At 42.2% G+C, this 24,016-nt stretch overlaps 1 protein-coding gene across 2 annotated transcripts in view; it reads right to left on the reverse strand.

Moving 5' to 3' along the window:
- Positions 1 to 24,016, reverse strand: part of adamtsl3 (ADAMTS-like 3) — a 200,754-nt gene that overhangs the window by 92,983 nt on the left and 83,755 nt on the right. The window contains exon 1 of one of the 2 annotated variants that reach the window (XM_061960955.1): positions 799 to 898. The exons of the other annotated variant lie outside the window; for it this stretch is intronic. Coding sequence (XP_061816939.1) covers positions 799 to 849 — 51 coding nt within the window. The 5' untranslated portion in view covers positions 850 to 898. Of the gene's footprint in view, positions 1 to 798; positions 899 to 24,016 lie in introns of those variants that run through there. 2 annotated transcript variants of the gene reach the window in all.

Raw genomic sequence — 24,016 nt, forward strand, 5'->3', positions numbered from 1 at the left:
TCCGTTCTGCATAGCCTTCCCTAAGCTTCAATGTCTTTTCTTAGGGGCACTCACCATTTGTTTATTTTTGGTTTAAGCAATAGATACTTTTTTACCTGCACGCTGCCTCCCGCTGTCGTCTGCATATTGTGATCACGACAAACCACGTTCTACAAAGCAATTAGCTACCTGCTGCCACCTACTGATATGGAAGAGTATTACACGGTTACTCTGCCGAGCTCCAGACAGTCAACAACGGCACAATATTTGCGGATTATAATTACAGTTTGCAAAAAAATATGTTTAACCCAATTAGGTGAAATTGCATATTCAGACTGTGGCACACAGTGGTTTAAAAACACTACTCTAAAGTATAAGCATATCCATTTCTGTCGTATTGTCCTTTGCAAAGGGCTGACATGTCCATCGCCCGTCCTGCTTGCTTGTCATTCGATCCAAGAGATGAGAAAAACAGAGCCTCTCTGTCCCATGTAGCTCAGGAGAAAGGAGGAAATGAGCAAGATGTCCACTGATGGACAATGCGAGTCACCTGTCAAGCAAGGGAGGACATTTTCCAGAGAAACCTGACCGTTGAAAACTCGCACTGTACCGTCTTTGTTTCCAGGTTGACATGTGATATGTGCACATCTGCTCAAGCCTTTGTCTTGTTCACCCTCGGCGAAGGAACGACGGCTAAAAGGCCGTCCGAAGAGGGGCCCCTCGAGTCACATGCCACATAGTAAACAACACCATGTGACCCCCCAAAGGATGCAAATGCACACAGAAGACAAGGTAAAGGAAGGGGAGATGTTACAATACCACAAAAAGAAGGGCTGTCAGCAGCAGTTTGCAAGATGAAGCAGACTCCATGGCTTCATGAAGCCCTCAAAAGCAGCTGTCCTCCCCGGGTCAGTCCTGTCCGCCTGCAGCCCTCCTCTCCGTCTCCTCAGGAGGGACGTGGATTAGAGGGGAGGGTAAGGAAGGAGGGGAGGTGGGAGGTATTTTCTATGTGCAATGTGAGGGCGAAAGGAGGGGTCCCGTGTCGTCTGGCCAATCAATAAATGGTCTTCAGTCAAGCATACAAACAAGGACTTGGACGCCAGCTGCAACATCACACCTTTATGTTTATTATCGTTGTGTATTGTCTCCTCTTTGCTTGTGTCTGACTTCTTTTTTTGTCTTCGTATGCGCCTTCTGTGCACCTTAAAGTCCAGATATTGAAGAGGGTTTTTGCAACTTGCTGACAGTTACATTTCTCAAACCAAAAAAAATATAACAAGAACACCCTCGGCTAGCTTGTGTTAGTAGTAGTAGTTAGTAGTGGCTTAAAGGCCTACTGAAACCCACTACTACCGACCACGCAGTCTGATAGTTTATATATCAATGATAAAATCTTAACATTGCAACACATGCCAATACGGCCTGGTTAGCTTACTAAAGTGCAATTTTAAATTTTGCGCAAAATATCCTGCTGAAAACGTCTCGGTATGATGACGTCAGCGCGTGACGTCACGGATTGAGGACATTTTGGGACAGCATGGTGGCCAGCTGTTAAGTCGTCGGTTTTCATCGCAAAATTCCACAGTATTCTGGACATCTGTGTTGGTGAATCTTTTGCAATTTGTTCAATGAACAATGGAGACAGCAAACAAGAAAGCTGTAGGTGGGAAGCGGTGTATTGCGGCCGACTGCAGCAACACAAACACAGCCGGTGTTTCATTGTTTACATTCCCGGAAGATGACAGTCAAGCTTTACCATTGGCCTGTGGAGAACTGGGACAACAGAGACTCTTACCAGGAGGACTTTGAGTTGGATGCGCAGACGCGGTACCGTGAGTACGCATGCAGCTGCGACTTCCAAACATTTGATCGCTTGCCCGTACGTGCGTGCCGCTATGTGCATGTCACGTACATAACTTTGGGGACTTTGGGGAAATATATGTGCTGTATGAACTTTGGGGAGGTGAACGGTACTTTGGGCTGTGGGATTGAGTGTGTTGTGCAGGTGTTTGAGTTGTATTGGCGGGTTATATGGACGGGAGGGGGGAGGTGTTTGTTATGCGGGATTAATTTGTGGCATATTAAATACAAGCCTGGTTGTGTTGTGGCTAATAGAGTATATATATGTCTTGTGTTTATTTACTGTTTTAGTCATTCCCAGCTGAATATCAGGTCCCACCCGCCTCTCACAGCATCTTCCCTATCTGAATCGTTCCCACTGCCCTCTAGTTCTTCACTCTCACTTTCCTCAAATTTTTCATTCTCGCTCAAATTAATGGGGAAATCGTCGCTTTCTCGGTCCGAATCGCTCTCGCTGCTGGTGGCCATGATTGTAAACAATGTGCAGATGTGAGGAGCTCCACAACCTGTGACGTCACGCTACTCGTCTGCTACTTCCGGTACAGGCAAGGCTTTTTTATCAACGACCAAAAGTTGCGAACTTTATCGTCAATGTTCTCTACTAAATCTTTTCAGCAAAAATATGGCAATATCGCGAAATGATCAAGTATGACACATAGAATGGACCTGCTATCCCCGTTTGAATAAGAAAGTCACATTTCAGTAGGTCTTTAAGAGAACGTACATTTGTATTTACATATAAGCTGCTACTTTTTTCCAATGCTTTGAACTCTGCGGCTTATTAAACGGTGCGGCTAATTTACGTTTTTTTTTTCCACTAACGTCCAGAATGTTTTGTATTCAACAAATAGTTCTCATATTACACCGACAGACACGTGAAAATGTGTGTTATTGTGTGCGCTTTGACGTCAACTTGTGGACAAGTTTGTCCACTGCGGGTGCTGCTGGTTGACAATGTACTTCCGCTTTTGTGTCGGAGGTATATTTGTCCATAGCGTTTCTGTTCGAAGGGATTGCTTTATTTATCGTTTAGGTTTTACAACATTTACTAAACCGTCCTATGTGTGATGTCTGTAGGTGTGTTTTCATGCATATTTGTACGTGCTATCGTAATTGAATCAAAAATATCATCATTAGAATAAAAAAACACAGGACGAGATGTTGAACAGTCCCTTGTGCCAAATGTGGAGAGTACTCACTCGAGATGTCCTTGTTGTTGAGAGTGGTAGACAGACAACGTGGGGGTGTAGGGGGTGGGGTGTTCTTGTGAGTTGTATGGGATATGAGACTTGGTCAGGGTTAAATTCCAGGACAATTGGACAAGCGACACATCTTCAGTAGTGGGCCCTTGCATCATTGGGTGTTTCGGCCTTCAAACGCTATACACCCTCCACAAAGGTGGCCCGCCGAAGGATGATCAGTCCTCAGCTTGTGTCCCGTGCTCAACTGTTCCCGAAATTCACCCTGCTGCTGCTGTTTTTGGGGCCCAACCATGGTCCTTCCGCTTGAGCCAAATCCACTGGCTGCTTCTTTCGGCTGCCTCTGAGACTGCTATGATGGTCCTCCGCAGAGCCTGACCGTGGCTGCCGAGTGCCCTCAGCAGTCTGATGGTAGACGACGCCACAAATCCTCTGCATCCCACTTCAACTGGATAGACTTTGGTGTTCCAGCCACGCTGCCTCGCTTCTTCTGCTAGCTCTGAGTAGCGCAGCTTCTTAAGTTCATAGGCCTCCTCCACAGAGTTCTCCCATCGGACTGTGAGCTCTATGACGTAAGCAGTCTTCACCGAAGGGGATCAGAGCACCAAGTCTGGCCTGAGGATGGTAGAGGCAATCTCAGGTGGGAAAACTAGCTGTTTGCCGATGTCTGTCAGCATCTTCCAGTCGCGGGCCCTGTTTCGATGTCCTGCTTCTGGTTTGGTGGAAAGCTGTTTGGGTGTTTTCCCGCCCTCTTGAACAAACATTGTCTTCATGGGATTAGATACTCTTGGTGGCAAGGAGTTGACGGCACCACACATGCTCTCCAGGGCTGATGCCAAGCTCTTGAGGACCTGGTTGTGCCGCCAGGGGTATCTCCCCTGCGTGAGGCTCGTCTTACATCCTGTCATGATGTGTCTGAGGGTTGCTGGAGTTGGGCAGAGGGCACAGATTGGATCCTCGCCATACCACTGATGGAGATTCTTTGGTGATGGGAGCACATCATACGTTGCTCTGATGATAAAGCTGATTTTACTTGCTTCCATCTGCCATAGCTCCTTCCAGCTTATCTTTCTCCTCTCCACTCCTTCCCACTGCATCCATTGCCCCTGTTTGGCGAGAGAGACAGCCTTTGCACTCCTTAAGACCTCCTCCTGGCGACGCACCTTCTCCACCACCAGCGTCCTCCACTCTGATGTTGTAGCATTGAATATGCTAACACCTTTACAAGTATCTCTGTAATGGTAAATGGGCTATACTTGTATAGCGCTTTTCTACCTTTGTAAGGAACTCATAGCGCTTTGACAGTATTACCACATTCACCCATTCACACACACATTCACTCACTGATGGCGGGAGCTGACATGCAAAGGCCCTAACCACGACCCATCAGGAGTGTATTGCTCAAGGACACAACGGACGTGACGAGGTTGGTAGAAGGTGGGGATTGAACCAGGAACCCTCAGGTTGCTGGCACGGCCACTCTCCCAACCGCGCCAGGCCGTCCCCTATTAAGTATTATTAACTTATTAACTTACAAGGGCATTCTCTTTGTATTGTTTCAGTTTCGTAAGTTCACCAAAACCTCACCGTGGAGTTATTGAGTCTGTTTAGCTGATTGGAGAGCTCGCTTCCACAGCTAGTGGGTCCGTGACGATGACATCAGCCATTTTATTTTTAGGAAACAATTAAGGTATATAAATATATTTTTACAAAATCTTTTGTACCGGTTTATATCTGCGGCTTGTGGTACCGTGCGGCTATATATATGTAAAAAAAATGTATTTCTACTAAAATTTGGTGGGTGTGGCTTCAATACCGGTGCGCTCTACACAGGGCCGCCTTAATGCACTGGCCTACCTGGGCTGAAGCTCAGGGGCCCCCACCTAATCAAGGCCCCTAGATTTTGACGGTGAAATGAAATGATTGGTGTTCATGGACTGTCAATCAGAGACAGCTTTGCTTCATGTATTGCAGTGGTTCTCAACCTTTTTTCAGTGATGTACCCCCTGTGAACATTTTTTTTAAATTCAAGTACCCCCTAATCAGAGCAAAGCATTTTTGGTTGAAAAAAGGAGATAAAGAAGTAAAATACAGCACTATGTCATCAGTTTCTGATTTATTAAATTGTACAACAGTGCAAAATATTGCTCATTTGTAGTGGTCTTTGTTGTACTATTTGGAAAAAAAGATATAAAAATAACTAAAAACTTGTTGAAAAATAAACAAGTGATTCAATTATAAATAAATATTTCTACACATAGAAGTAATCATCAACTTAAAGTGCCCTCTTTGGGGATTGTAATAGAGATCCATCTGGATTCATGAACTTAATTCTAAACATTTCTTCACAAAAAAAGAAATCTTTAACATCAATATTTATGGAACATGTCCACAAAAAATCTAGCTGTCAACACTGAATATTGCATTGTTGCATTTCTTTTCACAGTTCTTTTTGACAGACATTTTAGTGAGGGTCAAACCATCATGGCATGGGGGAAACTCTTGGTTTATGGTAATGAATGGAATAGCCTACTTGATTTGATGTTCAGTTTATGAACTTACATTCATATTTTGTTGAAGTATTATTCAATAAATATATTTATAAAGGATTTTTGAATTGTTGCTATTTTTAGAATATTAAAAAAAAAATCTCACGTACCTCTTGGCATACCTTCAAGTACCTCCAGGGGTACGCGTACCCCCATTTGAGAACCACTGGTGTAGCAAATATATACGGCTGCGTTGTTTTTTCCTGCTGCTCCCAGAGGTGCGTAAACCCAGGTCGCCGGTGTTAGAGGTGAGCATACTAACTACAGAGCTAAAAGCACATGCAATCTCCCAGATCGCCAGCACTATTCTTGAAGTTGACAAAGACGTGCATGCGCTCTTCGCAAAGGAAACGTGTTCACGAACAATTTTTAAAATTGATGATATTTTTGCATTGTTGCTGGTCATGATTTTTTTTTTTTTTCCCTAGCAGGGTAATGGTGGTGTTGTGGCTTGGGGGCAAAAACCCCTCAGGTCCCCACCTTAAGGCGGACCTGGCTCTACAGCCTGGAAAATATGATATATTTCTCACGAGGACTAAAAACAGCAAAGCACTCTTGTCAAATAGAGGACGCAATTTTGACATGTTCAATGTGAAGTTTCCTTTATGATCTGCAGCTCCAAAAAACTGCAGACAGCACTCGTGTAGCCCCCCCAGACCATGATGCTACCATAACCATGCTTGACTGTAGGCAAGACACGCTTATCTTAGTCCTCACTTGTTATTTAGACTTGAGCTACCGAGATCATAGTGGCTGACTCATTTCAATGAATAGTAAATCTATACAGCTGTACATTGACTACTCCAATGTATAGCCATCTCTACAGTGTCATTTGAGAAGATATAATAAAATAATTGCTGAAATTCAAAGGTTGTTCGTGACCCTATTTGAATCTTGTCACAAAAGCCTTTTTCCTTTTAGACTCCTTAAATGGAGCCTTTCATAACATCTGGAAGTTAAGGCCCACTGGATATTTCCTCACTGCAGTGAAGGTGGGGGCAGGTGGAGGGACATTTCTGGAAGAATAAAAAAAAAATCAGCAAGATGGACAGCTCTTGGCACACATGGACTGGGTCGTAAACTAAGTGACTTTCCAGTTCCTGCCGTGGCACAACATAACGGATTATAGTAATTGGTGCCAGTGTGCGCTCATATAATGCAACCGTGATTCAGCTCCAAAGACAATACTCTGGAGTCGAGCTTACAAAATGGACATTCACTTGGTCTTTATTCATAATTCTCTGATATTTACTTTTAGAACGATAGAAGAAATTGCTCGCATATTTTGCAAGTGTAAAAAAAGTTCCGAAAATATACTGCCAAGTTGGCCCTGAACTTGCCAGGGACTGAAATGTATGTTTGATTGACACCTGAAACGTCCTTGAATGAGGCCAAAAAAATGCGCACAACTTTGTAAAAAATAAAATTTTAAAATCAGGCTTCGCTACACATTTAAAAATAAATATTTCCTACTGTGTCAGTGAGCTGTAAAGTTAAAGTCCCAATGATAGTCACACACACATTAGGTGTAGTGAAATTACCCTCTGCATTTGACCCATCCCCATGTTCACCCCCTGGGAGGGGAGGGGAGCAGGGAGCAGCAGCGGTGATCGCGCTCGGGAATCATTTTGGTGATTTAACCCCCAATTCCAACCCTTGATGCTGAATGCCAAGCAGGGAGGCAATGGGTCCCATTTTTATAGTCTTTGGTATGACTCGGCTGGGGGTTTGAACTCACGACCTTCCAGTCTCAGGGCGGACACTAACCACTGAGCATGGGCCGTATTTATCAAGCGTCTTAGAGTGACATTTTACACTTAAGTCCTGAGAATTTGCGAAATTTAGTCATACTCTCAAACTTAAGAATAAAAGCTATTTATCAACTTTCTTAAGTCTAAGAATCACTCCTACTCTCCACGATATTTAAGAGACCTTCAGAGGTGTCCTAAGTGGTTAGGAGTTGCCAGCGGGGGGATGGCACTGAGGCGAGAGAGACGTTCACGAACGTTCACGGAGTGGAAGGTTGTCCTGGCTTTGTTTGATGACGAGCAGCTGATCAAACGGTATCGTTTAGACAGAGCGGGTATTATTTTTGTCACAGATTTAATAAGGGGCGTCATCTCATCAGCAACATCACACAGCAGAACTAAAGGTCATCACAATGCTTCGATATCTCGCCACTGGGAAAATGAATTGGAAAGAAAAGGAAACATTTATTTTTGATTCATTGCCAATATTGTTTGTTTGTTTTGTATTATTTTGTAGTTTAAAATCAGGCTTCGCTACACATTTAAAAATAAATATTTTGGGGCTTTGTACCGAGGATGTCGTTGTGGCTTGTGCAGCCCTTTGAGACACTTGTGATTTAGGGCTATATAAATAAAGATTGATTGATTGATGATAGTTTATTGTCAAAATATACACTCCCATTGTCCACTTAAATATTTCTAAGATGTTTCTTTATTCTTAGACAAGGGATTCCCTTCCGTGATTGGTCATTTCTATGGACACAAAAATGACGTCACCTAAAATTCCGTTTACGGCACATAGTAATGTCGTAATTCAGCTCTGAGTGTGACACTTAAGATTCAGTCCTACACTTCGCTGAAAGTGTGAGTAAGACGCTTGATAACTAACTTTTAAGTGCAGCTTTCAGCGAATAATTTCTTTACTCATAAGTCAACTCTTAGCAGACTTCTTAGGAGTAATTCTAAGACGCTTGATAAATACGGCCCCAGGTTTCTGCTGAGATGGGGGGAGCATGGAGCAGACCCAACAAAGCAACAGAGAGAGTCGACTCCACCCTCGGCCACCCACTAACTCTCGGCCAGTGTCCAGTCTGCATGGATGAGCGAGGATGCGTCTAACGAGACCGAGGTGTCCGATACCTCCTCATTCAGCCAAGACACTGTGAAGCTTGTCCGTCCTGGACAAACTTCATCCGCATCTCCACCAGTCTCTCCAAACGGACTCTGGTGTGGCAGAAACCCAGCAGCTGGTCTCCATGGCCAAAAGGCTCCCAGGAGGCAGATCCAGAAGTTCACAAAAAAGAACCGCAGAAGCCACTAAAGTGCCACCCCTTGTCACAAAGTCACAAAGGGTCCTGAACCAAAAGGCAAAAAAAAAACCACATGAAAAGAGAAAAACATCAGGAACACGATAGGATGACACAAGAGCAAAGAGCTCCTGCCACTAGAGCGGCCCCATCTTGGAAAAAAGATGCATGATGTTGCCATTAAAATGTAACGGTGATGTCAGCACTATACCAAAAACTACATACGAGCTTTGCTAGTACATTTGTGTCCTCTTGCGCTCCTCAATGTTATGTTCCATCCATCCATCCATCCATCTTCTTCCGCTTATCCGAGGTCGGGATCCTCAATGTTATGTTGTTGTATCAAAATAAAAAGGTCTGAATATTAACCATACTTGCCAACCCTCCCGGATTTTCCGGGAGACTCCCGAAATTCAGCGCCTCTCCCGAAAACCTCCCGGAAGAAATTTTCTCCCGAAAATCTCCCGGAATTCAGCCGGAGCTGGAGGCCACGCCCCCTCCAGCTCCATGCGGACCTGAGTCCAGTGTGCGCACACAAGGAGACGAAGCAGAAGAACGAGACCGTAGTTGAAGAGCGCAGGGGAGACACTTCTCCAGGGCCGATGTATGCTCGGGGCAACACCCTTCACCTTACCCGGCAGTGGGTCTCCACAGTGGACGACTTTAGGGTGAATGATAAGTCCAGCGATTAGTTGCAAATCTTGCTTTATTGATTGCTTACACAGCCAATCCAACACAAAACCAACTAGTCCCTCCCCGCACTCACGTTACCGCTCCCTCTCTTCTCTCGCCCACACACTCACCTCACATGCTGTCACCTATTAAAAGGGCCACACACACACACACATACGCTACTCTCTAACACACAGTACAGTTAGTAGAACAACGGTGTTTTCATTACTGTGTATTTGATAGGTGCCATTGCCCCGGAATTGTATTGCATTGTACTTTCAAGTACAACAATGAGTAGATAAGTGTTATGTGTGTGTATATGTGTAAATAAATGAACACTGAAATTCAAGTATTTATTTTATTTATATATATATAATAAAATAAATATATATATAGTTAGAATTCACTGAAAGTCAAGTATTTCATATATATATGAAATACTCGAGTTGGTGAATTCTAACTGTAAATATACTCCTCCCCTCTTAACCACGCCCCCAACCACGCCCCCCGCCCCAACCACGCCCCGCCCCCAACCTCCCGAAATCGGAGGTCTCAAGGTTGGCAAGTATGATATTAACCGTATTTCCAAAAATCCTGGTTCAAGACTTTGGAATGGAGATGTAATTCCCAAGTGTATTTGCTATATAAAAGCTATTTATTTAAAAAAATCCACCAAAAGTTTCACCTCACAAGCGCTCAAGAAAATTGGAAGTGTCGGACCCGTATTCCAATTTGCTGCTTGTGTGCTTAGTCTGGATCAAATTAGGCCTCAACCCCAGTGGAGACACTCTTTGATATCCTAATGCAGAACTCCATTGACAAACAGTACAATTTAAGATATGCTGACATTCTGATGACAAATTGGACCATTTGGCAAACCTATAGTTTATTTCTGTGCCTGACTCTGAACGCTGCTTCACCTTGTTGTGCCAATTCAGTGAAAGAGAACAGACACCCTGCCCTAATTCACTTTGGATTCTTGATGAACGAGCTACAGAAGGATGAAATGATAAATGCACTGTTACAGGGGGACATAGAGCCCATATTTGTTGTTCACTGTACAACCCGGATCCCATGAAGCTAAATACTAAACTTTAAGGTCACCATGAACGGAAAGCTTGTTTAAATTATAAATCTTGGATTATAGTTTTAAAACAAGAGTTGCCTCAATCAAGACTACAGATAACTAAATATCTTCAGACTAAGACTTCTACTTCTTGTTTGGGTGTGCAGCAGCTATAAAAAAAAAAAAACCTGGACCATTCATCAAAGGAAAGGCTGAAACTGCTATAACCACCAATGAAAAAGACGGGTCCAATCTGCTCTGACGGCTCTGTAGAGCCACGGTTTTGCTTTTCAACCTGAAAATTGAGTCACACCACGAACATGTGTTTTCCATTGTTGGGAACGTATCGCGTGTTGTCTTTGGCGCTCAGCGGAAAGCGATAGTAACGTGATAAAAGTGGTCAAAGGCAGGCTCTGGAACATCCTCTGTTGTGTGACGTTTTTCACTGTAGATAATGATGCCATAACGAGGAGAAGGTGCCGCAGGTCCCTCATCGTGAACCGTGTCTGACCTAAATATGGCAGCTGCGAAAAGAAGACGGCAAACCTCAAGCGCCAAATTCTTTCCTTTTTGAGAAAGTCGTATATTCACTGAGGTTCCTTTGATATATGCGCAATTAGGTTTTCAACAAGGTATGCATCAAACGGTGAAGGACGTGAAGGATCTTCTGTGGCTTCCAGCAAAGTTCAAATAGGAACTCCCTGCTTTAGAAAAATGCCTTGACCTCAAACAAAAAGATCAATAAATAAATACTGGAGTCGTCTTATAGTTGGGGTCAAGAGATTTATACATGCAAAATCCAATTCTTGTCAAGCAAGTCTGAGCTATTGCTATAGCTATTGGGATACATACACGCAAACTAACAATTTTTTGTCTCCGAATTTGAGTTGGAAAAAAAATAATAATAAAAATAAAAAAAATAAAATATATATATATATATATATATATATATATATATATATATATATATATATATATATATATTATGTTTGGGTATGAATGAATAGCCGAGCATAGACCAGATTCAGATTTAAAGAGCAGATCAGTAGTTAGGAATGTAGGACAGATAGGGATGGGTACCTTTCACAGTTAAACTTATAGGTGGGTTGCAATCACGTGACCCAGGAGGCACATCTGGGCACTTCTGGGTTTCAGGCGATGGTCAAAACCCAATGAGGTTACTGTTAATTTACCTGCATCAGTGCAATCTAACAATGCTTTAGTACGACTTTGGTAAGCTATGAAGCCGCACCGCTTGATGGATTGTACTGTGCTTCAACATAGGAGTATTGTTATGGTGTGTGTATAAGGTAAGATGTATTATCCGGCGTTGTTTTGCAACATTATGCAAAAGCAGCTTTTACCTTCTGGTAACTGCTGATCTGTATTTGGGATCTGCATAAGTCCTGAAAACTTGGTCGATAAGCTTTTTCCCTTGTCTCTATCTTCTTGTTATGGGACATTCATACTCCACTGTTGCCATTTCTAATGTAAAGTAGTGCAAAGTTCTTACTTACAGTACATCTGTCAGTAAACTCGCCATGAAAGCCCTAAAACATACTGGTGTAGTGAGTTTACTTTATTCACCCAAGGAACTTTAGTTATTAGAGAGTTCCGGTCGGACAGTTTTTCACGGGACACATTTCCGGCCTTGTTATTATTATACTAGTGAGCCAAGGATGAAGAGATGCTGCTCTGTTGTTGATTTAAGTAATGTCTGACTGTCATTAAAACAGCTAGCTCCATCTTTTGACACTTCTTCCACTCCCGTCCTTGCACGCTACACCGCTACAACAAATATGACGGAAAAAAAGACGCTGCTGAAGGTGAGCAACGTAAATAAAACGGCACATCCTGAAGCGACTGTCAGAAAGCGGCTTGAAGATGATCTGTAAAACATCATCCATGCAACATTTTGACCAAAGAACCACCAAATCATGTTATGTAGACCACAAGGAAGTGTTTTACATTTAGAAAAATAAATAAATAATATGATTCCTTTAATGCGCCCTATAATCCGGTGTGCCTTTCTGTATGGAAAAAAAAAAAAAACCTGACTTGACCCCCCTCATCAGCAGTGCGCCCTATGGTCCGGAAAATACGATACAAATAAGAATGAGGGCAGAGCCAAAAAACACAAGGACAAAGTAGCAACCAAAATACTCACTGGAAAACAACTCAGAGGGGAACTGCACAGGCTCGGACTGGAAATCAGGACCACAGCCGAGAAGTACATGGGGAGTATCTGGCAACCAGAGTAGTGAAATTTGGTTTTGCAAAATAGGTCCCTTTTAAAGTAACAGTACTCGTACTACTACGACTACTAATATAAGTTTAATTAGATTAATAAACAATACTATGAATATAAATTGGACAAACTGAGAATTAGTTTCCACAGCAATTATATTAATATATCTACAGTATTACCATAGTCACCTGTAGAAAATAGGCAGGTTATATTTGAGGAGGTTTAAATTTGAATTTAAAAAAAATCCTTTGGCCGTTTATTCATAACCATTATTTTTATGAGCACACAATTGCCGACTTTGACCTGTCAGCGCCGCCGTCATTCAAAAGTTGTGAGGTTTGTCTGATATTTGTACACAAGTATCGTGCATGGTTCAGGACTGTTTATACAGGAAAGCCAACTACTTAATGGAAAAGGAGAGGAATTGGGAGTGCATGACTAAAGAGCTCCCCCAATCCCACATTAAACTCACACCAAACCGGCGCTTTGGAGGCCCAACAGCTGTCTAAATACGCTACCGTGTTGCAATAAAGAAAGGAAAACTCATTGGCTGCCCCCAGTGGTTGGAATGAGTAGCTACAGAAAACCTGCACAAACCAACCAACCAGTCACTCGTGCACGCCATCCTCTGTCATTATCTCCAAAGTGAGGTCACAGACAATTTGGCGAGGAATGCTGTAGGTTTTCTTGTGGTTCGACCTGGAAAACCCCAGGCGCCGCAAATAATTACCCCACACTTTACAGTCTAAACAAACCCTTTTCTTATCGCAATTATCACATGGATAGCGAAGAATGTGAACTTGCTTGATTTTGGCGCAGATCAAGTGATTGATTGGCTTCAGCGTCCGATCGGAATCTGGTTGAAATCACAAGCGGCATAGCAACGCCCTTATTGTGCACAACAAGTCATATATTTGCTTTGTTGTCCCCTTGGGGTGCCTCCCATTACGATTTGGAAATGTAACTAATCGGTGGAACAATGGGGAAATGTGTATGTATATTCCCTCAAGAAGACATTTTAGAACACTTGGCTTGGTTTGTAAAATGTGGCTATTGACTAAATCGATGCTTCTGAGTTTCTAGTCCTGGAGTAAAATGACATAAACAGTTATTTGACATGAGAGTCTGGCTAATTCGATTTTTTTGTGTTGTATAATAATCCCAGTAACCCAAATACAAGACAGCTCTTAATATAATACAACACGTATACACTGTACCTTGAATGTAAGATGACCCCAGGTATAAGACCACCCCTAGCACATAAGACAATGTTTGTGAGCCTGGATAAAAGACAAATCATGCCATATAAAACAATCTGTCCTGTCTAAATATTTAAACTGCAAATACAAGATGGCCCATGGCACATAAGACGAGGTGTGATGTGGTTTTCATGTAAAAAAATCTCAATACCCCAAATCTAGACGCCCCATCGCACACATACAGTAAGAGATCATGTGTTTTGCATTCATAAATGTCGAGACCAGTTGTTCTTAACCTGGGTTCGATCAAACCCTAAGGGTTCGGTGAGTCGGCCTCAGGGGTTCGGCGGAGCCTCCGCCACGGATGTAAAGACACATCCAACTTATCGTGTAAATAAAAACTTCTCCCTATCGGCGTATTATGGATACCCCCAAACAATGTTCCCTCTAATTTTCCATCTGATTTGCAGGTTTTTTGATTGATCTATTGAAACTTTTACTAGTAGATTGCAAAGGAAGAGAATACAATATATGAAACCGTACAGTACGTATTCCGTACAATTAACCACTAAATGGCAACACCCGAATAAGTTTTTCAACTTGTTTAAGTCGGGGTCCACATTAATCAATTCATGGTAATGTGTGCAAGGTGTGTAATTTGTTGTGAGTTCATGCATTGTGTTGGTTTTGTTCTTTGAACAAGGTGATGTTCATGCATGGTTCATTTTGTGCACCAGTAAAAAAACATGAGTTTTTCTTGAATTTGAAAAAAAAAAAACATTTTATTTTTCACTAAAGAAGGGTTCGGTGAATGTGCATATGAAACTGGTGGGGTTCGGTACCTCCAACAAGGTTAAGAACCACTGTTCTATACGGGCCTTAATGTAGGACTAGGAAAAGCATATAGGACAATATGTTGTACAGTTTGCATGTATAACTGTCAAATAGAAGACCACTTAAGACAATATTGTATGTTGTTTGCATGTATACATCTCTAGACCCTGAATATAAGATGACCCATAGCACATGAAACGATGTGCGTGGTTGACATGCGTACTGTAACTACCTCATTTGGTTTGCACCTTTAAGTCTCAAAATGTCACATATAAAGATGGCCAACAGCTTATAAGACGAGGTGTGATGTAGTTCTCAAGACTTAAAATCTAAGACAACCCATCGCACACAGTACAGTAAGATCTTCTGTGTTTTGGATGCATAAATATCCAGACCCCCAATGTAAGATGCACCTTATTATAGGACAGGGGTCAGCAACCCAAAACGTTGAAAGAGACATATTGGACCAAAAATACAAAAAAACAAATCTGTCTGCCGTATAAAAGTCTTATAATGTAGGCAACACATGACGTAAGTGTCTATATTAGCAATGTCAAGTTATGTTTTGTTTGTTTTTGCTCTCCCCTAACTTGAAAAGGTTTTGACTTTTTGACCAGGGGTTACACTGGGACTTCACTCTTTGTTCTAATCCAATGATGAGACAAATCTCTGTTTCTCCTTTTATTTTGAACTTCATTGTCTCTTTTTTTTTCATTAAATAGTTGTAAGTTGAAAAACCTTTGGGGAAGGTGGAAAAATACAAAAGCAATTAGGGACCAATATATTGGTTTATTACATTTCAATAAACCATTTTTTAAAAGTAAATGTGTTTCCAAAAGTACATATAGTGACCCTTAAAAGCTTGGATTTGGCATTTAAACTTTTAACAACCACTTGGCAATTAAAATGAATTCAACATATCAAATCAAACATCAAAATAGTATAAGTCATCTCACCGTCAGCCACCCTGGTCTCTGTAAAAAAAAGTTAGGCACTACTGCATTTGTCAAATTCTCCTAGAGCAGTGTTTGTTGGCCTGAAGTCTGAGCAGGAGCTGCAGACTTAAAAGGAGTGGACTTGATTGCTTCAGGTGAGAGCCTTCCTAATTGCTGGATGATCTTCAGCTGTTGGTAATCTTGTCTGTATTCCAGTTCTGTCCTCTAGAGGAAAATGGGAGCCAAACTCATATTTGGACATGAGGCCCTTCTGTTTGGGTGAAGGCTTTGGCCTTGTGTAGAGTTTGCCAAAATAACAGCCTACTATCAAAATGACTATGTGTCGCAGGCTGAAACAAATCTCCGTTGACAGACACTTTGAAATGTAATATTTATTCTACACATTTTTACAACATTAGAAACCATTAGTAAATCAGAGGCTACTCAGAAGGTGAGATAACTCCTGGAAATTACTGGCTTTTAATGGCCAAAAGTATAGATGTGTGTGTCCAAGTTAAAGGAAATCTTTGGCAAGCGAGGTAATGTTTGCTGTGGTCTGGAACAACATGACACACAAACCACTATCAGAAATGCAGCCAATATTACATACAGATAATGTGTCATGAGACATGCAAAACTAAATTATATACAAAGAGAATAAAAGTAAAGGATATTAAATGAGCTCAAATATACCTACTAATGAGGCATAATGATGCAATATGTACATACAGCTAACCTAAATAGCATGTTTGCATTGACTAAATATGCCTGGTTCACATTCCAACAAGTCAATAACATCAACAAAGCACACTTTTGTGCATTCACGCACAGCATGAAACTTTTGGTGGACAAAATGAGACAAAGAAGGAGTGGAAGATTTTACATGTAAACAAACTGTTGCATCACAGTCCACACTATGGTGAGTTCAAGAACTGCCGAAATTAGTAGGACAAAACGATGTTCACCAAATAGTCTCATCATTGAAGCATACACACCAACATATTAAACAGTGGGCTTTCCAACAATTGGGAAGGTTTGTGTCATGTTTGTCTTCAAACAAAAAATATACTAAAACAAAACAATTATTTTTACCCCATCTTTTTCCATTTTCCATCATTTAAAAAAAAAATGCTCCAGGGAGCCACGAGAGAGCCGCATGCGGACAAGCCAAAGCACAATAGACAATGCGTTGGCGTGGCGCGGTTGGGAGAGTAGCCGTGCCAGCAACCTCAGGGTTCCTGGTTCGATCCCCACCTTCTACCAACCTCGTTGTGTCCTTGGGCAAGACACTTCACCCTTGCTCCTGATGGGTCGTGGTTAGGGCCTTGCATGGCAGCTCCCGCCATCAGTGTGTGAATGTGTGTGTGAATGTGGGAATAGTGTCAAAGCGTTTTGAGTACCTTGAAGGTAGAAAAGCGCTATACAAGTATAACCCATTTAACCCATTTTTGTCTACTCTCTCCAAGGGCAATATAAATCGACGCTTTGCACACATGGTTTGCGTGCAGAAATCTAACGAATAGAAGACAACCTTGAATATAACAAAATCTACAGAAATAACTCCGAAAGCAGCACTATAAGGACACAAGTTAATTACAAACCCCGTTTCCATATGAGTTGGGAAATTGTGTTAGATGTAAATATAAACGGAATACAATGATTTGCAAATCCTTTTCAACCCATACTCAATTGAATGCACTACAAAGACAAGATATTTGATGTTCAAATTCATAAACTTGATTTGTTTTTTGCACATAATAATTAACTTAGAATTTCATGGCTGCAACACGTGCCAAAGTAGTTGGGAAAGGGCATGTTCACCACTGTGTTACATGGCCTTTCCTTTTAACAACACTCAGTAAACATTTGGGAACTGAGGAGACACATTTTTTAAGCTTCCCAGGTGGGATTATTTCCCATTCTTGCTTGATGTACAGCTTAAGTTGTTCAACAGTCCGGGGGTCTCCGTTGTGGTATTTTAGGCTTCATAATGCGCCACACATTTTGAATGGGAGACAGGTCTGGACTACAGGCAGGCCAGTCTAGTACCCACACTCTTTTACTATGAAGCCACGTTAATGTAACACGTGGCTTGGCATTGTCTTGCTGAAATAAGCAGGGGCGTCCATGGTAACTTTGCTTGGATGGCAACATATGTTGCTCCAAAACCTGTATATACCTTTCAGCATTAATGGCGCCTTCACAGATGTGTAAGATACCCATGTCTTGGGCACTAATACACCCCCATACCATCACACATGCTGGCTTTTACACTTTGCGCCTATAACAATCCGGATGGTTCTTTTCCTCTTTGGTCCGGAGGACGCAACGTCCACAGTTTCCCAAAAAAATTTGAAATGTGGACTCGTCAGACCAAAGAACACTTTTCCACTTTGTATCAGTCCATCTTAGATGAGCTCAGGCCCAGCGAAGCCGACGGCGTTTTTGGGTGTTGTTGGTAAATGGTTTTCGCCTTGCATAGTAGGGTTTTAACTTGCACTTACAGATGTAGCGACCAACTGTAGTTACTGACAGTGGGTTTCTGAAGTGTTCCTGAGCCCATGTGGTGATATTCTTTACACACTGATGTCGCTTGTTGATGCAGTACAGCCTGAGGGATCGAAGGTCACGGGCTTAGCTGCTTACGTGCAGTGATTTCTCCAGATTCTCTGAACCCTTTGATGATATTACGGACCGTAGATGGTGAAATCCCTAAATTCCTTGCAATAGCTGGTTGAGAAAGGTTTTCTTAAACTGTTCAACAATTTGCTCACGCATTTGTTGACAAAGTGGTGACCCTTGCCCCATCCTTGTTTGTGAATGACTGAGTATTTCATGGAATCTACTTTTATACCCAATCATGGCATTGCCTGTTCACCTGTGGGATGTGCCAAATAAGTGTTTGATGAGCATTCCTCAACTTTATCAGTATTTATTGCCACCTTTCCCAACTTCTTTGTCACGTGTTGCTGGCATGAAATTCTAAAGTTAATGATTATTTGCAAAAAAAAAAAAAGTTTATCAGTTTGAACATCAACTATGTTGTCTTTGTAGCATATTCAACTGAATATGGGTTGAAAATGATTTGCAAATCAATGTATTCTGTTTATATTTACATCTAACACAATTTCCCAACTCATATGGAAATGGGGTTTGTATTTGTATATATTAGTTTGCTGCCGCTGAACTCCCTACTCGTTATTAAATGTAAATTGCAAAAGGTAACCATGTGTAGTGGCCTTTTAGTGAACAACCCCTCAAATTGCAGCAATTGCGAGCTAATAGTACTTCTTCATGACATTTGTAGAGTAATTCTCCACTGCAGTGCGGTACAGTACATGCCCAGCCGCTAACAAGCACGGCCATTAGAGCCCACATTAAGAGAAATGGATACGTTTTTGGTTGCATGTTGCCCAGTGGTTAACCTAAGCGGCTCGCCGCATGGGTGGCGAACAGCTAGTGGAGGAGGGTGGGGGGGACGATCTTTCAGCGGCAGGTAATTACAGGCAGGATAACACTGTTGCTTACACTGGAGATTACAGCAGGCCTCCCGAGCCAAGTGGCTACAATGGGCGAGTCATGCAGAAGCTCACACCGAGTGCAATGCTTCTGTCTTTATCAAAGTTAATTGAAGTGCCATCCAAGTGATAAACGGCCACGAGCATCTACCGTCGGTGGACTTGGACCCTTAAAAAAGACCAATGCACAGCGTTAAAAGACACAAAGTTTGCTCTCACAACATACAACAACTTCAAGGACAGAGAAAAATACAGTTGAAAGTATTTTGATGGGTGGAGTGTATTCACTGGAGCATGCAAACAACACAGAGTTGGGACCTGATCATTTACAAAACCCAAAACCAGTGAAGTTGGCAGGTTATGTAATTCGTAAATAAAAACAGAATATAATGATTTGCAAATCCTTTTCAACTTGTATTCAATTGAATAGACTGCAAAGTCAAGATATTTAATGTCCAAACTGAGAGACTTGTTTTTTTGTGTGCAAATAATCATTAACTTAGAATTTAATAGCAGCAACACATTGCAAAAAAGAGCAATTTCTACCACTGTGTTACATGGCCTTTCCTTTTAACAACACTCACTAAACATTTGGGAACTGAGGTGACCAATTTTTGAAGCTTATCAGGTGGAATTATTTCCCATTCTTGCTTGATGTACAGCTTAAGTTGTTCAACAGTCTGGGGTCTCCGTTGTTGTATTTTAGGCTTCATAATGCACCACACATTTTCATTGGGAGACAGGTCTGGACTACAGGCAGGCCAGTCTAGTACCCGCACTCTTTTACTATGAAGCCACGCTGTTGTAACACGTGGCTTGGCATTGTCTTGTTGAAATAAGCAGGATAACGTTGCTTGGATGGCAACATATGTTGCTCCAAAACCTGTATGTACCTTTCAGCATTAATGGTGCCTTCACAGATGTGTAAGTTACCCATGCCTTGGGCACTAATACACCCCCATACCATCACAGATGCTGGCTTTTGAACTTTGCGCCTATAGCGATCCCGATGGTTATTTTCCTCTTTGTTCCGGAGGACACGACGTCCACAGTTTCCAAAAACAATTTAAAATGTGGAATCGTCAGACCACAGAACACTTTTTCACTTTGCATCAGTCCATCTTAGATGAGCTCGGGCCCAGCAACGCCGGAGGCGTTTCTGGGTGTTGTTGATAAATGGCTTTCACTTTATATAGTAGAGTTATAACTTGCACTAACAGATGTAGCGACCAACTGTAGTTACTGACAGTGGTTTTCTGAAGTGTTCCTGAGCCCATGTGGCGATATCCTTTACACACTGATGTTGGTTTTTGATGCAGTACTGCCTGAGGGATCCAATATCATGGGCATTCAATGTTACATGCAATGATTTCTCCAGATTCTCTGAACTTTTTGATGATATTACGGACCGTAGATGGTGAAATCCCTAAATTACTTGCAATAGCTGGTTGAGAAATGTTGTTCTTAAACTGTTGGACAATTTGCTCACGCATTTGTTCACAAAGTGGTGACCCTCGCCCCTTCCTTGTTTGTGAATGACTGAGCATTTCATGGAAGATGCTTTTATATCCAATCATGGCACCCACCTGTTCCCAATTAGCCTGTTCACCTGTGGGATGTTCCAAATAAGTGTTTTATGAGCATTCCTCAACTTTGTCACTCTTTTTTGCCACTTGTGCCAGCTTTTTTTAAACATGTTGCAGGCATCAAATTCCAAATGAGGTAATATTTGCAAAAAATAACAAAGTACTCCAGTTCGAACATTAAATATATTGTCTTTGCAGTCTATTCAATTGAATATAGGTTGAAAAGGATTTGCAAATCATTGTATTCTGTTTTTATTTACCATTTACACAACGTGCCAACTTCACTGGTTTTGGAGTTTGTACTACAAATCACTTAGCCAGGTCTCTCAGGAGCGGTCTCCTAGTCTCTAAGGCCCATGAAAACAGTAGCAGGCACACTTTGAGCTCCGTATACAAACCCACAGTTGTTATGTGGCGAGGTCTTGTCCTTCAGTAGCATAATTCCAGTACCCACAGTGCAATGGTGCGAGACCACATCAAGCTGCAGGGGTTGTGGCGTTAGCCAAGGATTTACTGAGCGCATATGTTGACGGAACAAACACAGTGGGGTGGTGGGGGATGATAGAAAAGCTCCACCGAGCCAAAGCCACGTGGCTCAACGTCACATATAATTGCTCGGGATCTTGTATATAAATAGTGTTTTGGAAATATACACGGGTTATACCAAACACCATCCCTTGCTTTTAGTGGCATCATTCTGACACAAAATCCAGATTGATCGGCTTTCACAATAAGTGGCGCTATGGTCCCCTTCTAGCCACTTAGTATTGAACTATTTTAAGAACCAATGCACAACCAAAGATAGCAAAAGACAACATTTATAAATTACTTGATACAGAAAGTTTGGTTTGCTATGTACAGTCGTGGTCAAAAGTTTACAAACACTTGTAAAGAACATAATGTTTTCACTAATTTCTACAACTACAAAAATTCAACCAGAAGCTTGTGGATGGCTACCAAAAGCGCCTTATAGCAGTGAAACTTGCCAAGGGACATGTAACCAAATATTAACATTGCTGTATGTATACTTTTGACCCAGCAGATTTGGTCACATTTTCAGTAGACCCATAATAAATTCATAAAAGAACCAAACTTCATGAATGTTTTTTTGTGACAACAACAACAAGTATGTGCTCCAATCACTCTATCACACAAAAATAAGAGTTGTAGAAATGATTGGAAACTCAAGACAGCCATGACATTATGTTCTTTACAGCTTTTGACCACGACTGTAAATAATCTCATGACTTTCAGACAGTTATTCATTAATTCCTGAATTTGACATTATTTCCTGTCCTGCACTCTTATTTTTTGGTCCACTTCCTGCTTGTCTCTATTTACCACCATTCCTCTGGTCTGACTGATGGCTCCTTCAACTGTCCCTGGTTGGCAACCACAATACTTTGTTTTGCATGCTTTTGATACATTTCCTAACTTTGCTTTGTTGTGTGTGCTTTTATTTGCACTCCTCTGCTGCACAGCTTTGTTTTTGTTCTTTCGGGGTGGCATGGCTCGGTTGGTAGAGCGGCCGTGCTCGGGATATTGTATATAAATTGTGTAACTTGAGGCAACCTGAGGGTTCCGCCATCATAGTCACGTCCGTGGTGTCCTTGAGCAAAACACTTTACCATTACTCCTGATGGGTCGTGGTTCGGGCTTTGCATGGCAGCTCCCGCCATCAGTGTGTGAATGGATGAATGTGGAAATACTGTCAAAGCGCTTTGAGTACCTTGAAGGTAGAAAAGCCCTATACAAGTATAACCCATTTACCATTCTCTGTACACTGTCCCTAATAAATAGGGGCCTCTTACCTGCACTTCGCCTGCCGTCTCTGCATCCTGGTGTCCAGACAAACACTAGACCGTGACATAATTGGTGGAAGCCAATATAGGTAATTCAATGCTCTCGCCTTGTTTCTTAAGATTCAAGAAGCATCGCTTGTCTTGTGAAATCTAAACATTCCAATGTTACACCACACCGAAGACAAAAAGTCTTACACAATGGGGCAAGAAAAAAAATAGAAAAACCTGAACCTAAACATCCTCAGCGCCTGCCAAAACTAACAAGCACAGCGGCCTAATGAAGATAAATGAAGTGTTTAATTGGGCATGCATGCCGTTGCCCCCTTTTTTTCCACCTCGAGCTGGAGGCTAAACACAGCTGCCAAGGCCACCAAGTGCACTCCCCAGAACGCCCTTTGCACCACTTGTCCAACCCCCTTTTACTTTGCTGACAACAGGCGGCAACGTCTACGCTTTGGTTTATAAAAGATACAAAATGTCCGTTTTTGCCCCCCCAAAAAAAGACCTTCATTAGGTAAAGGCATGCAGTGTACAAGTGCCTCCTGACCAAAAAACAGTTGACCCAAACCTGCTATCAGTGCACCACAAAGAAGTCAAAGATGCCACAGTATTTTTTTTAACAACGTTAAACAAGCCTCAAGTTCCAACAGTAATGTCCCAAATCTAGGCCCGATGTGGAATTTAGGGTGCATGTGTGCATGGAACCATGCCAGGCCTTAGAGCAGTGGTCCCCAACCACCGGTCCGGGGACCGGCACCGGTCCGTGACACGTTTGCTACCGGGCCGCACAGAGACATTAAAGGCCTACTGAAATGCGATTTTGTTATTTAAACGGGGATAGCAGGTCCATTCTATGTGTCATACTTGATCATTTCGCGATATTGCCATATTTTTGCTGAAAGGATTTAGTAGAGAACATCGACGATTAAGTTCGCAACTTTTGGTCGCTGATAAAAAAGCCTTGCCTGTACCGGAAGTAGCAGACGAGTAGCGTGACGTCACAGGTTGTGGAGCTCCTCACATCCACACATTGTTTACAATCATGGCCACCAGCAGCGAGAGCGATTCGGACCGAGAAAGCGACGATTTCCCCATTAATTTGAGCGAGGATGAAAGATTTGTGGATGAGGAAAGTGAGAGTGAAGGACTAGAGGGCAGTGGGAGCGATTCAGATAGGGAAGATGCTGTGAGAGGCGGGTGGGACCTGATATTCAGCTGGGAATGACTAAAACAGTAAATAAACACAAGACATATATATACTCTATTAGCCACAACACAACCAGGCTTATATTTAATATGCCACAAATTAATCCCGCATAACAAACATCTCCCCCCTCCAGTCCATATAACCCGCCAATACAACTCAAACACCTGCACAACACACTCTATCCCACAGCCCAAAGTACCGTTCACCTCCCCAAAGTTCATACAGCACATATATTTCCCCAAAGTCTCCAAAGTTGCGTACGTGACATGCACATTGCGCCACGCACGTACGGGCAAGGGATCAAATG

Source organism: Nerophis lumbriciformis, linkage group LG05 (assembly GCF_033978685.3).
Source record: "Nerophis lumbriciformis linkage group LG05, RoL_Nlum_v2.1, whole genome shotgun sequence".
Classification (NCBI taxonomy): Eukaryota; Metazoa; Chordata; class Actinopteri; order Syngnathiformes; family Syngnathidae; genus Nerophis; species Nerophis lumbriciformis.